The 13,634-nt window shown below is 34.6% G+C and overlaps 1 protein-coding gene across 2 annotated transcripts in view; it reads left to right on the top strand.

Moving 5' to 3' along the window:
• Trim9 (E3 ubiquitin-protein ligase Trim9) overlaps positions 1–13,634 on the top strand; it is a 616,856-nt gene that overhangs the window by 451,523 nt on the left and 151,699 nt on the right. For both annotated transcript variants that reach the window (XM_081758684.1, XM_081758683.1), the window contains exon 2: positions 11,309–11,404. In XM_081758684.1, the coding sequence (XP_081614810.1) occupies positions 11,309–11,404 (96 nt within the window). The remainder of the gene's footprint in view (positions 1–11,308; positions 11,405–13,634) is intronic.

The following is a 13,634-nucleotide window of genomic DNA, read 5'->3' as shown; positions in this document are numbered from 1 at the left end:
CCTTTTCGAACAATCGTGATTTATATACGTCTATTTTTTACATTCATTCACATAAATCATTTTTTCTGTTTACTCTTCCCCCTTTCCCGTTGGTGTGTGTGTTTAGATCATTTTAATCTGATATATATGTATATATATATATATATATATATATATATATATATATATATATATATATATATATATATATACAGGGGCGGATCCAGATATGATCAAGGGAGGGGCTAAACCATATTTTGCCGTTTTATCCAGTGTAAAGCGCGATTGAAGCCCATTTTATCCAGTGTATACCTGAGCGTCAAGGGGGGGATATAGCCCCTATAGCCCCCCTTGGATCCGACACTGTGTGTATATATATATATACATAATGGAATGACATTCAGCATCCCTGTCTATTTTTTAATACTTAGAACCTCCTTCGGGCTGGTATCTAAAAATAAAACTGGACCAAGACTATCATTGCATATTGTTTTCCTTTTTATTCATTTTTAAACAAAGGACACGATAGAAAAAGGATTAAGGATACAAATGTAACGGAAACTACAACCCAGAACAAAAATAACATGATCTTAAGAACAAACAAAACTTAATCAAGAATCCAGAATTTATCCTACACCTATACTATCCTAGTATCAACGCGTACTGTAATTAGATGGAATAGTGGAAGTAATGCTCCTAATAATACATTTAGAGACAAATTTACGTACAAAATGTACCAATGAGCTGATATTGAAAAAAATACAAATAATAATATAACCGATGAGATTTCTAAATGTAAGCTCTATTTTTTCTAGAATTCTTTGTTTTTCCTCTTGTGCAATTTCTCATGTGAGTCAGTTTATTCATAGTTTCTCCCTGTCTGAATTTGCTTTTCTCCCTGTCTGAATATGCATGGGTTTTATTTGATTAGATTTTTCTTCTACAATTAGCCCCATTCACTTTAACATTAGGTTCCTCTCCAATGATCATACACACTACTTAAACACTTTTTTTTTTTTTTTACCGAACTATCAGTAAATAATAGCTAGAATAGATTTCTCTCCTGTGTGTGTGTGTTTTTTTTATTTATCTTTCACTAGGTTTCTCTCCAGTGATAATGTACTATCTATTTAGTCCCACTACTTTTGCCGGAGTATCAATGAATAGTTAAGCACTAGAATATTTCTCTCCTGCTTGTCTATTTTACTATTGTTTCCAGATTTCACACTTGTTTTATGATTATATTATTTTGTATTTAATAATTCAGTCATGTTTATATTCTGTCACTTATGATCATTTCCATTACCTCTTACTAACATAGTATTAGAATATATTATAACAAAAAATCCTGAATGTATTGAATAATTGGGAATATATTATAGATTAAATATGTAAGCACAGAATTCTACTACGGGTTATACCATCCTACTTTTCATTACCAATTATCACCAGTCAATTGACAGATCTTAACGGCTTTTTATTATATTACTCTTTTAGTATGTTTGTATTTTTATTGCCTTCACTTCAAACATGAAACTACTTTCGACAGTAGTTCCACTACCATATTAGCCTGTGTTTCACCAACTTTCAGAATGATACCTTTCTTGCTTTGGTAGCAGCGAAAGTCTCAACTATATTATCAAAATCCAAAGTAGATGCTATTTCATTTTCGATAGAAAGAATGTCCAGATTCGTGAATCTTTCTTGACTCACTGTGGAACGCAAGTATGATTTTATCAATTTCATTTTGCTGAAAGACCTTTCACATGATGCGACAGATACGTGCAGTGTTATCAAAATCTGAAGAGCGGTTGGCAAACTTTAGTAAATTTCAAACCCCATTGAAGATACATATTTCAGGATGCCTTGTGGGGAAAAGTCAAGCTGTTCTTTAGCTTTCTGAGCACACCTTAGTGAACGGATTATATCCTTACAATCCTGAAATAATTCCAAGCCATCCAGGTCATTTGGGTAGAACAAAGCCAAATCAGATCAACATGCTTTTAGCCTTTCCTTGCTCTCATAATCTAGCTGCTGGACAAAGTTGGCCATGCAACACAGGAATCCAAATCTGACGTTCAGGTCATGTATCTGAGTAAAATGATCATTCATTTGTTGTCTCATTTCATCTAGAATTTCATTGATAGAGCGCTTCACTTTGGCCTGTGCAGTCAGAGGTTCATTCTTTGCTTCTCCAGGCATGCATCTCTTTCTCCTGTGTGTATCTAAAGTTATGTTCCATTCCCTGCAACTTCCTTCAGCTGCAGATATGATTTCCTTGCCCAGCTCAAATCTCCAGGTATCAGTGGTGTCAACCAGGCTCTATAACTGAATAAGAGTTTGATTGAAACTCATATCCTGAGATTGAAGGAATTTTTGAATCCGATCAATATATGAGAGATTTGCAGACCAGAAATATAGTAAAGCGATTAAGTTAAATGACTGGATGCTTGCAAGAAGAAGACCAGCATCTCTCCTAGTATCAAGTGTTTCAGTCGAAGTGTCACGCAGATCTTCCAACAGATCAATACTTCATCCAATTGACTAGAAAGGTCTCCAAAGCTTCTGCTTTTGAACTCTATCTAGTGTCAGTTTTATGTTTCAGACCAATCTTTACGTGATTTTGCAGCACATTCCATCGGTGAGTGGATCTAGAGAAGAATACCAAAAACGTTACATTGCTTCAAACAAAGTGACCGCCAGAACGTTAACGTGTGCAGCATGTGAGCCACAAGGTTCAATGAATTATTGTTACAAGGAACGAAAATGGCCAAAGGACTTATATTCCGTATCAAAGTTTGAACTTCAGAATATTATCTGGTCATTGTAGGCTGATTTTATCCCAAGATTGGCCTCTGCAATCTTAATATCAAGCTTATCACGTTGTAGTTACTTCAGTATTTCAGCAGAAATACTCTCAGCAGTCTTTCCTTTGACAGAGATAAAATCAATAAATGCTTCCCGAACTTGAACAGAATCACGTTGTATGTCAACAAATCGAATGATTTGTGAGAACTGTTTTACAATCAGGAGTTGAATTAAATATAATGCTGAAGTATTTTGAATATTTGAACACTTGTTTTCTTATTGAACATTTTCTTCATTCTAAATTTGTGGGCTGAAATGTAAATTCATACGCCAAAACACAAGAGCAGAAAAGGAGAAACCAGCTGAGCAAAAGGGTTTCGATCGCTGAAAATTCGACTTGTAAAGGATAAAAGAAAAAACAGAAGAAAAAGAAGTGAATCAGCGACTATAGCGTCTGCTCCTAAGAGCTTTCACTTAGCAACAGAATGCTAGTACCCTAATAAAGTATTACGTTAATCCTTTCTTTCTACCCTTCTCTTGGACTGATATGTGAATAAATAAATAAATAAAACACTGATGTTTTAGGAAGCAGGCTAGCAGTTGGGGCCCCATAAGCACTTGCATCATAAGACCTTAGAATGTAAACAATACAATATACTTTGACTTTGTTTTATTATATTTTAATCTACACAGCTTTTTCCTTTAAATTTCTCTGAGGTTATTGAACAAAGTGAAACTTTTATTTTATTCATATTTTAATCCACATACATTTTTCCTTTAAATTTCTTTGGGGCCCCAAGAGAGTGAAACTTTCATTTTATTTATTTTTCACCTACATTCAACTTTTTGCTTTGATTTTTCTTGGGGGTCCCAAGAAAGTGAAACTCTACTTTATTTTTCACCTATATTCAGAGCTTTTTCCTTTAAATTTCTTTGGGAGCCTCCAAGATAATGAAACTTTTATTTTATTTATTTTTAATCCACATTCATTTTTTTCTTTAAATTTCTTTCGGGTCTCAAAGAGAGTGAGGCCCGAAGCTTATAGCTTATACGAAAATCCGGCACTGATTAGCATTATTAGACATATTTCTGTTGTTTCATCCGTCATTTGGTGTAATATTGATTGACAGTTAATTGCGTTTCCTTTTAGGGAAGGTGTGGATTATAAACCTCGACAGCCCTTGTACGGCTCATGGTAACAAAGTTCCTTAGTAATTATTTTTTAAATACCGTCGGGGGCCCCCAGAAAGTGGGGCCCGGGGCGCGGCACCGCTCGCCCCGCCCTTACGCCGCCACTGATTACGGGAGTATATTTTGTGACTAAGGGAACCTTTAAATACTTATAAATGCTCTTCATTGTGTTTGTACAGTAACTTGTAGTACAAGTATAATCAATTTATAGTTTTTATACTAGGAATCATGTAATGTTAAAAGACTATCTGTTGCAAAAGACTTGAACTAGTGTTCCCCCACAACATTCGTGAAATTTCTCGTCTACACTTGAAAGTGAGACGAAAATCATCATGTTCTTTTCTCGTCTCGAATGTAAAAATGTACTTCTCATCTCCCGTCTGGTTCGAGATGAGATAGTTCTCTTCTCATGGTCAGCATTAAGCACGACGTTCCGCCCGTTTTTTAGTCCACATATACCCATTATACAGGGGCTGTAAACTCCCTTAGTCGAATTGGAACAAGTATAGAACAATAAAAGTTTCCCGTTTCCACCGCCTTCCCACCCGTTTCACTACTTGGTATGTGTTTCGCTACAGTACCTTACTATGTTACTGTAGCTCTCACCACTACATTTAGAAAGTGTGAAGATCCATTCATACGTAAAACAGAACATATTCTGTTATGTTTTTATTATAGACAACCAACATTTCTTAGCTGTTGTGTGGGTTGCATAGAAGCTAGAGAATGTTATAGATTTTAAATGGGATATGGAGAGCTACCGTTATCTGTGAAAATGTTAACAGATTGACTCTATTCAGGAACTCGATCATGGCAATTGCGATAAGAAAAGTCACTTATCCTTGCATTATATGCAACCAACATTTCTTTGTTACTGTGTAGGTTGCATAGAAGCTAGGGGAAAGTTATATATTTAAAACTGAATATAAATAAGCATTGGTAACGTCACTTTTAGTTCCGAAGATGTAAATGGATTGGCTCCGTTAACGAACTTGATCAAGATTATCGCTCTACCCATCTGTTGCAAAAGATGCAATTCAAATTTTTTGCTTTCATTCAAGAGTTATCATGTGGAGTACGTACTAGCATTATAGTCTTACAAGTCCCACTACGCAATCCAAATAAAAATGAAACATGGAAATCCATTTTAGCGAAAATATAAGTCATCTTGTTCATTTATAAATGAAGTCACACTGAATTAAAAAGAAAAAAAAGAGAGAAAAATTAATTTTAAATGAACGTGTTCTAGTTTTGGCGTTCAGCTTGCCAAATAATAGTTTACAATACAGCAGAAATCTTATGATAAGGAACAATATTTTTATTATTAACACTCCCTGGGGCGGCTTGAAAAAATGATAAGAAAAGCTTAGAGAGAAAATCATCAAATTTAAAGACTATGCAAGTCGTTCGAATATGAAAAATGTCCGCTGGTGGCACCTCTGGAACAACCGAACTTTTGCAGAAAACACGTACTACAAGAAAATTGACAATATGTTATTTCGCACTGAGAAAAGATTGGATTCTCTAAAAAAAAAACATGGAGGAACTATATATGTAAAAGGAATATAAAGAAAAGGAAGACGGAAAGGATGACTAGCAAAAAAAGAACCAAAAAAAAGGTACAGTGAAGAACATTCTCATGGCACAAGGACCACTGAAGCACCCCCTTAAACTGTGATGCGTTGCAGAAGTCTGCAGATGACATGAGGAGCTAGTCGTAGAAGAATTTAATATCCTAACACAAAGGATTTCCTTCAGGCTAAAGAACGGTGCCAGGTCCAACGAAAGAGACAAGAGAAGAACCCAAAGACAGAAGAGGAGAGAAAGTAACTGGCGACAAAGAGGAATCAGAACATAGTAGAGATTGAAACGAAAAGAAAGAAAGAAAGAAAGAGAGAGAGAGATGAATGAAGAATGATAGTGATGCAAGAAAAAATCTCTTTAAGTATAAAAGTCCTCTTCATTAACTCCTCTACAGATATAATATACACTTACTCTACTCATAGGCTGTTAGGGAAGCTGGGTGAAGACTGCGATTCTCAAAGGCTTAGACTGACAGAGACACCTGTTCGCACAAGAGATAATCTTTGCAAATTTTAGTCTTCTCACTCATCAGTACAATATATTTTTTCTTTTTTTTTATAAAAAAGAACATCTTGAAGTACGACTGCCGTGTATTTACTAAAACTCTTCCAGATGTCATTAAAGGTATAGAAATGTGGTTAACCAATAAAAGTGTATTCGTTTTAAAACATAAAATATAAGAAAAGAAAACTGTTCTGTAAAGTAAGTCGAGGATGTAGCAGCTGTTTGTGAAACGGAATAAAATGATGTGATTGCTAAAATGAATTGATTTAAGTAACACAAAATTATTTTTAGAAGGAAAAACAATTTAAATTTGTATCTTACTTAATCAATAGCACAGTATTCTTTAAAAAAAAATAATAGGAAAATCTAACTTACTTTCTACTTACTTAATTTCTAACTTTTGACCCTGCACGTTTTGGCTAAAATTGGTAGTGATGCGTCAGATAGTTCTTGAGATGTTTTGTCTTCCAGACAGTTGGACGTACTGACAGACAAGATAGATATATATAAAGGAGTTTTGATTGGTAAACCAAACTCGCTTAAAAAGGTTCCGTACTAACCAGGGATCGAACCTTGCCACGCCCTTACCGACTATGTCACTACAAACTTGAATTGATTAAATTAATTATACATTCATTAAGAGAAGTAATTTCAGTTGTCAGTAATATTTATTACCTGCAAAACTCGTGGTATTACTTGGCATTTCAATCACTTTTCAATGTTACATATTCAGATGGGTTGCTATAAAAGTTTTATCAGCTGTCGAAAAAAAAAAAAAATCTTATTCTGAAAATGATTTCTCTACCTGATAGAAAGTAACAGGCGCATGATCGCTCATGCAGGTTGGAATAGTTGTGACTCCTTTCGAAAGAATTCTGTACTCCAGCGTTAGAAAATCGGACACATTATCAACAAGTTATTATAAATCGAGTTCCTTTCTGGCGCAAGCTGTTATAAACGGCAAGCGTAACATTTTTAATTGATTTATGATTTAAGATTATTTACTTTCTGTACGGTATAAATTCCAGAATGCTATAAACTCCAGAAGTATCCACTATACGAAAGTGAAATACACAAGAACTCTTTTGATATATTTCTTTTCATAAACCTAAGTGCAAAGGAAAACCATGTAATTGCATAAATCTGGGCTTTTGTAATGTATTTTACAGTATTTCCTTTTTTACGAATTACATTGTCATTTTCATGTTGTTAAATCGCCTTATTCCTTTCTCATCCTTGAAATTCTGTTTACGAAATGGATTTCGGTAATGTAGACATCAAAAGTTAGAAAATGCATGTTTTCCTTTATATTTTACATATTCACATTTATAGCAGCCGTTTATGTACCCGATGTTAAAGGGGGGGGGGGGGAACGGAAAAGAAACTAATCTATAAAGTTTCATTTGCTCGGGCAACGTTTTGGTGCAAGTTTAAGTATTAAATGGACAAATAACATAACACTAAAAAGAAATACTGACAGTTCTAAATGAATATGTGATACATTACTAAAAATAAAATATAAAAAATGTCGCTACATCGCCATGTTTGAAAAAAAAAAACAACACACTGCCTTTTACATTAGAGTATATAATAAAATGCAAACAAGATTGGGCAGAACAGAATGACATGTGCCCAAAGAAAGGAACATCAAATAAACGAAATTGCAAAAACACATGACAACCTAATGCTCGTTTCCTTTGTGTGATTCTGTATGAGATTTTTCTTCTTTTTTTTATTTGGAGTATCATATCCAACGACGTTTTTTCTTGCTTTTTTTTTATTGGACTGGATAGTTTTTTGATGTTAACCATATGTGTGTTCCATCCTTGTATAACTTCCTCGTTCAGCTGGCTTTGTAACAGGACATGAAATTGCTTTCAGGTTTGAATAGATGTTTCCGTTTGTTTTTATTTAATTTGCTTTATATACATATATATTGTTTTATTTTCTGAGTTATCTCCTTTGTCTGGTCTGAGGGAGAACGTCCAAGAGAAGTTTTCCGATTCTTGTTCAGTCTAACTTTGAATATTATAGTTCTTCTATAGGGCGATTGTATAAGTCTGCAACGATAATCGCGTTAGTATGATTTAATTATGCAAAATGTCAATGGTATTGGTTGGATAGCTTATTTCTCTGTCGCGTGATTGAAAGAAGGCCATGTAAAATGGCCATCATTATCAAGTGATTTGAATTGATTGATGGATTCTTTGATTAAGGTTTAATGGGGCTGTCGGCATCGAGAAACTGATTTGAATCCATTAACTTTTTGAAAATGTAGAAATTGGAAATCTGAGGTGTATGCTGTGAAAATTCGAAAACAGAAAATAGACACTATAATGGCTGCTTTATATATGATAAAATAATTCACAGGAATTATAGTGCAACGTTTGAGGACTTATGTCGAGAATAATGTTTTGATGTTCATCGCCTCTCGATTTTAAATTAATCACCCTGTAGTTCTAAGACCGAACCTTGTTTTAATGCTGGAGGACTAGATACAGCCATGTTCAAAAACCTTCTGAACAGTTTTGCAGCAAACATGGGTGCATATTCTTTGTATCTTCGAAAGCCTTTCCTGGAAACCCTCTGTTTCAAAACATTTCCTAACTAAAGTCGGTCAAAACGAAAAACTATTATGAACTTCTATAACGTAACCTGATTCGTGCATAAATTAATAAGATTAGCTTGTTTTTAATATGTTCCATGTTGAATAACATTCTAAACAAAACTTACGGGCCGTAGTTAATCTAATAAACATAATCTATATGCTAATATGTATATACGACTCAGAAAGATATTTCTTTCAAACACTGATGACTTTAAATTATATCATTGTGTATCTTGTTAATGTTTGTAAATATTATCTTTAATTTCAGTATTTTAAAATATGTACGCTATAAGGAAAATCAAAGATAGCAACCAGGGTCTAGAGTGGGTATTCACTAGGTTATGGCGTATGCTGATAATGTAAATTTAATATGGGATGATAGAACAATAGAAAGAAATGCAGAGGTCTTATTAAACGTTGCAGGGACATGGGTTTAGAAGTAAATGCAGAAAAACTAAATACATGGAAGTTAGTCGGGATCGTAATATGGCAAATTATGGATGCGTTAAAACATCAAATAATACTTTTGATAAAGTGTATACTTTCAAATATTTAGGATCAATATTAACAGACGAAAACCATATTCACGAAGAAATTAAATCTCGACTAAAACCAGGGAATTCGTGTTATTATTCAGTTCACAATCTCTTGTCGCGAATTCTGTAGAGGAATTTGAAGCTTAAAATATATAAAACAATAACCATGCCTGTTGTTTTGTATGGTTGTGAAATATGGTCGCTTACTCTGAGGGAAGAACGTAGACTGAAAGTATTTGAGAACAAGATCTTGAGACGAATATTCGGACTCAAGAGGAACGGGAATGGGGAATGGTGGAAACTTCACAACGAGGAACTACATAATTTATACGGTTTACCCAACATTGTTAGAGTCATCAAGTCTAGGAGGCTTAGGTGGGCAGATCATGTAGCTGGAATGGAAGAAAGCAGAAATGCTTTCAAAATCTTAACTGGAAAACCAATGGGAAAACGACCATTAGGAAGACCTAGGCGCAGATGGGAGGACAATATTAAGATGGATCTAATAATGATAGAAATAGGAATACAAAGTAGAAACCGATCCAGTTGGCTAAAGATAGAAGTCACTGGAGAGCTTTTCTGAACGCGGCATTTAACCTTCGGGTTCCATAAGCTATAGAATTAGTTGTTTTAAAATATGTGAAAAAAGGCTGTATTACGAGTTAACAATATTATCCCAGCATTTAATTGGTATAGCATTAAAAATATTATAAAACAGGACGTATTGAATGTCCTTTCATCTGTATATCATCTAGCGCTACGGTTCGGAGCCGTATTTACTTGACGCCGTCGTACGTAAGCTCTGCATACTTCACTTGGCGTTTGAGGCCTGGGTTGGATTTCGGGTGGGATCTCAGGTAATAATAATAATAATAATACAGTATAATAATAATATTAATAATAATAAAACTTGCTCTTGATAAGTTTTTGAAGTCCATGCTTTGCATTGAAATGGTATTTTGTATTCATTTTTGATAGTTTTCTAAAGAATTTAAGTTGTTAACCTAGAATTGGAATAGGGAAGATACAATGTTAAATATGCCGCTTCTGTGAAGTTTGCTAAAGCGTGGTCGTAAGTCGTGCTCTATTCATAATTTCACAGTTCATTTCTATCAGTAGCTTGCGTCTCCTTTGCTCTCTTTTCACGACTCCCACGTTGGGAACCATTGGTCTACTGAGTAGAAAGTAGGTAAATCTATTAATAGACCAATACAATTTAGGAACCTATTTCTTTAATGGCGTCACAGTTTAATATATTGTGGGACTTTTATATGAATAATATAAAATTACGTATATACATACATATACGTATCAAAATAATGGAAAGATTTGAGGAAAATGTAACTTACTGCTCCATACGACAGTGAGGGGCCCACGATTATCCTGGAGGACAGCTCTGATTCGTTGTGGGATGGGAATCCGCAAGTGGGAGGATAGTATAAAACAGGACCATTAGGGAGATAGGTTACATCAATCAGAGTGGAGTTGGAGTGAATTGGATTCACAGCGGATGGAATGTAATGGAGAGTTTGTTTCTTCGGCAATTAACTGCTGAGTTATTTCTCGGAAGCCCACGAAATTTGATAGTCAACCATACAAACAATAATTTAACCAGGGAAATCTTTATGAAATGAGGTGGAATTACTGAACTTCCCTCCGCGCTCCAGAATAAGTAATTTCGTAAAAATTATGTCTGTAAATCACTTTTAAAGGTTAATTACAGTATTGTTCCAGCATATCTTATTAATATCAAGATCGTACTGTGTATGTCTACAGTTTAGCATGGGAACCAAACGAATACCTTCACCAGGAATTAAATTGGAATCAGTATACGAAAATTACACATTCGAATCGCTTTTCTACTTACGGTCAAATTGACGATCTAGTATTTGTTTCTGTAAGAACGCCTGTACGGCATACAACCCAGCAGAGCAATTCTGTTGTGCGGGCTTATATACCACCACTGGATATTTTCTACCAAGATTGTTAGCTTTCGTAAATCGGTGTTGTGTATAAATTTTCAAATATTCAAAATGAATTGTTTTTTATTGGTTATGTAGCATTTTTTTAAATAATCATTTATGTTTCTTTTTTTCAGACGGAATTATCACAAAACTTACAACAGTTGTCGGAAAAAGCGAAATCTACGACTGAATTTATTCAAAGGCTAAAAGGACTTACAGATAAAGTGAACGTAAGTAGTTTTTTTGTTTCTCTCTTTATATATATATATAATATTAACACTTGCAACTGATGTTATTTGTGAAAATTTTCATACTACCAAATGCTATAATGCGGTGTCCCGACAAAACGTACCACTTGAATTTTCGCGACAAAACGTACCACTTTTGATGACCTGTCATAAATGACAACCTGTCATGGATTAATTAAAGCATTTCTGATATTTATTCCACGACAAAACGTACCACTTATATAAATTACAACCTGTCTTGGACTAATTAAAACATTTCGGATATTTCATCCGCGACAAAACGTACCACTTCAAGCTTTTTTTTTTTTTTCAGCGTGTTCACAGATTATTCTCCAGATCGAACAACCTTCTCTTAAAGGTTCTGTACGTGATAAATGTAACATTAAACACGTATATCAGCGAGTAAGAGAACACGAGTCTTCCAAAATACATTAGACCAATGTGGGTGCTTATATATCTAACAAAAGAGAACATAATGTTAAGAAACTACTTCCTCATGACCAGGTAAAACAACGTCAGTGTAAGGTTGACAAGAACAGACAGGTAATGTATCGAGTTGTCAAAGTGTAGAAACTCATTGGTAAAAGAGGGCTCATTTACAGTAGCAGCCTATAAACTGAAAGACACAGCTATAGATCATGGAAACTTTTTGGATATTATTCCTTTCTTAAGCAAATTTGATCTTCCGCTTAAAAGTAATTTAGATAAGGTCACCGAGAAGAGTCATATACGAGGAAGTAAGCAGGATAGTTGTCGCATAACTTTTACTAAACACGGTGAATTTTGTTTTGAATGCTATCAACACACTTATCAGAGAAGATATTTCGAAAGAAGTCTCTCAAGCTTCAATATTTTCTGTTCTATTAGACACTACTCAAGATATAGTATTTTCAGGCCAGTGCTCTGTTGTTTTACGTTATGTTCTTAAAATGGTTGTTAAACAAAGTATTGTTGTCATTGTAAAATGCATATCTACCACAGGCCAGTGTCCTTGCGGTTTACTGCTGGAAATTCTGCAGAAGTTGAACCTTGATATTAAGAAGTGTATTGGAAATTCAACCGATGGCTCAAGTAACATGGAAGGACAATATTCGGATTTTTTCAATTCACCTATGATCAGTTACACTGTGATTCAGTTGATTTTGAGTTTAACGGCCCTTTTAGCAGTGAGGCTATATGAGACGGGACATACTGATTTACGGGAAATCCGAAGCACATGAATTCCTGCCAGGAATCGAACCCAGGTCTCCCACGACAAAGGCGCATACGCTAACTGCTTAACCACTAAGAAACTCAGTTACACGTGTGGTGTTACGCTCATATACTCAATCATGTCATGTGTGATCTGAAAAAAAATTGCATTGATTCTGTGTCATTGTTCTGCTGAATGACTGTGCGATATTTATGCGTGAGTCTTATCAGCGAATGGACATTTGGAAGATCAAATGTTAACAAAGGCGTCTTACAGTTATTGCGGAAACAAGATGGTAGAAAACACACTGTTTTTCAGAAAAAGTTTGGTCATTTTTCGAACTCAGAAAGTGCTTTGTATATAGAGTTGACCATAATAATTAAGAAAATTGCTTCTACAGAAAATATCAAACCAAAGGCTAGGTGTAAAGCGGAAGGATATATAAGGATCTTCTCAAGTTCAAAACAACTCGGACAGCACAAATGTTCCTTAAGATATTTCAAGTGACGACCTCTCTGTCAACCTATCTGCAAATAGAGGGTGCTACTAGTGTAGTCCTATCGGATGGTGCAGACTACTCTGTTCCAAGTGAAAGAGTAGAGAGATGATTTTGAATCCGTTAAGAATGCAGCATTCAGCTTTGCAGAATGGACCAGTAACAAATTTGAAGACTTAGAACGTGATTTTTTTTTTTTTTTTTTTTTTTTTTTTTTTTTGCTATTGACCTGTCGACAATTCGCCTTCAGAGATGGACAAAGATTTTCTTGTAAATATGAAGATGAAGCTGCTTCTATCCAATGACCAGGAATTTAATCGAAGCATTCAATACAATATTGGACATGGTAGTTTCGAGTATTTCTTCAAGATTCAAGAAGCAATGTACTTTATGGATTATTTGGACCCTAGTCACTTCAACCAAGTAACAGAACTTCCAGACGTGCCTTTCGATAAACTTACATATTTTCTGAAAAACTTCAGTAAAGAAGTTTCCAAGGATACTATAAATGTATTCTCTTGGAC

This window comes from Thermobia domestica, chromosome 5, assembly GCF_964235325.1.
Source record: "Thermobia domestica chromosome 5, izTheDome1.hap1.1, whole genome shotgun sequence".
In the NCBI taxonomy this organism is placed as follows: Eukaryota; Metazoa; Arthropoda; class Insecta; order Zygentoma; family Lepismatidae; genus Thermobia; species Thermobia domestica.
The sequence above is the reverse complement of the archived record's forward strand: the minus strand, read 5'-3'. Positions and strand labels throughout refer to the sequence as shown.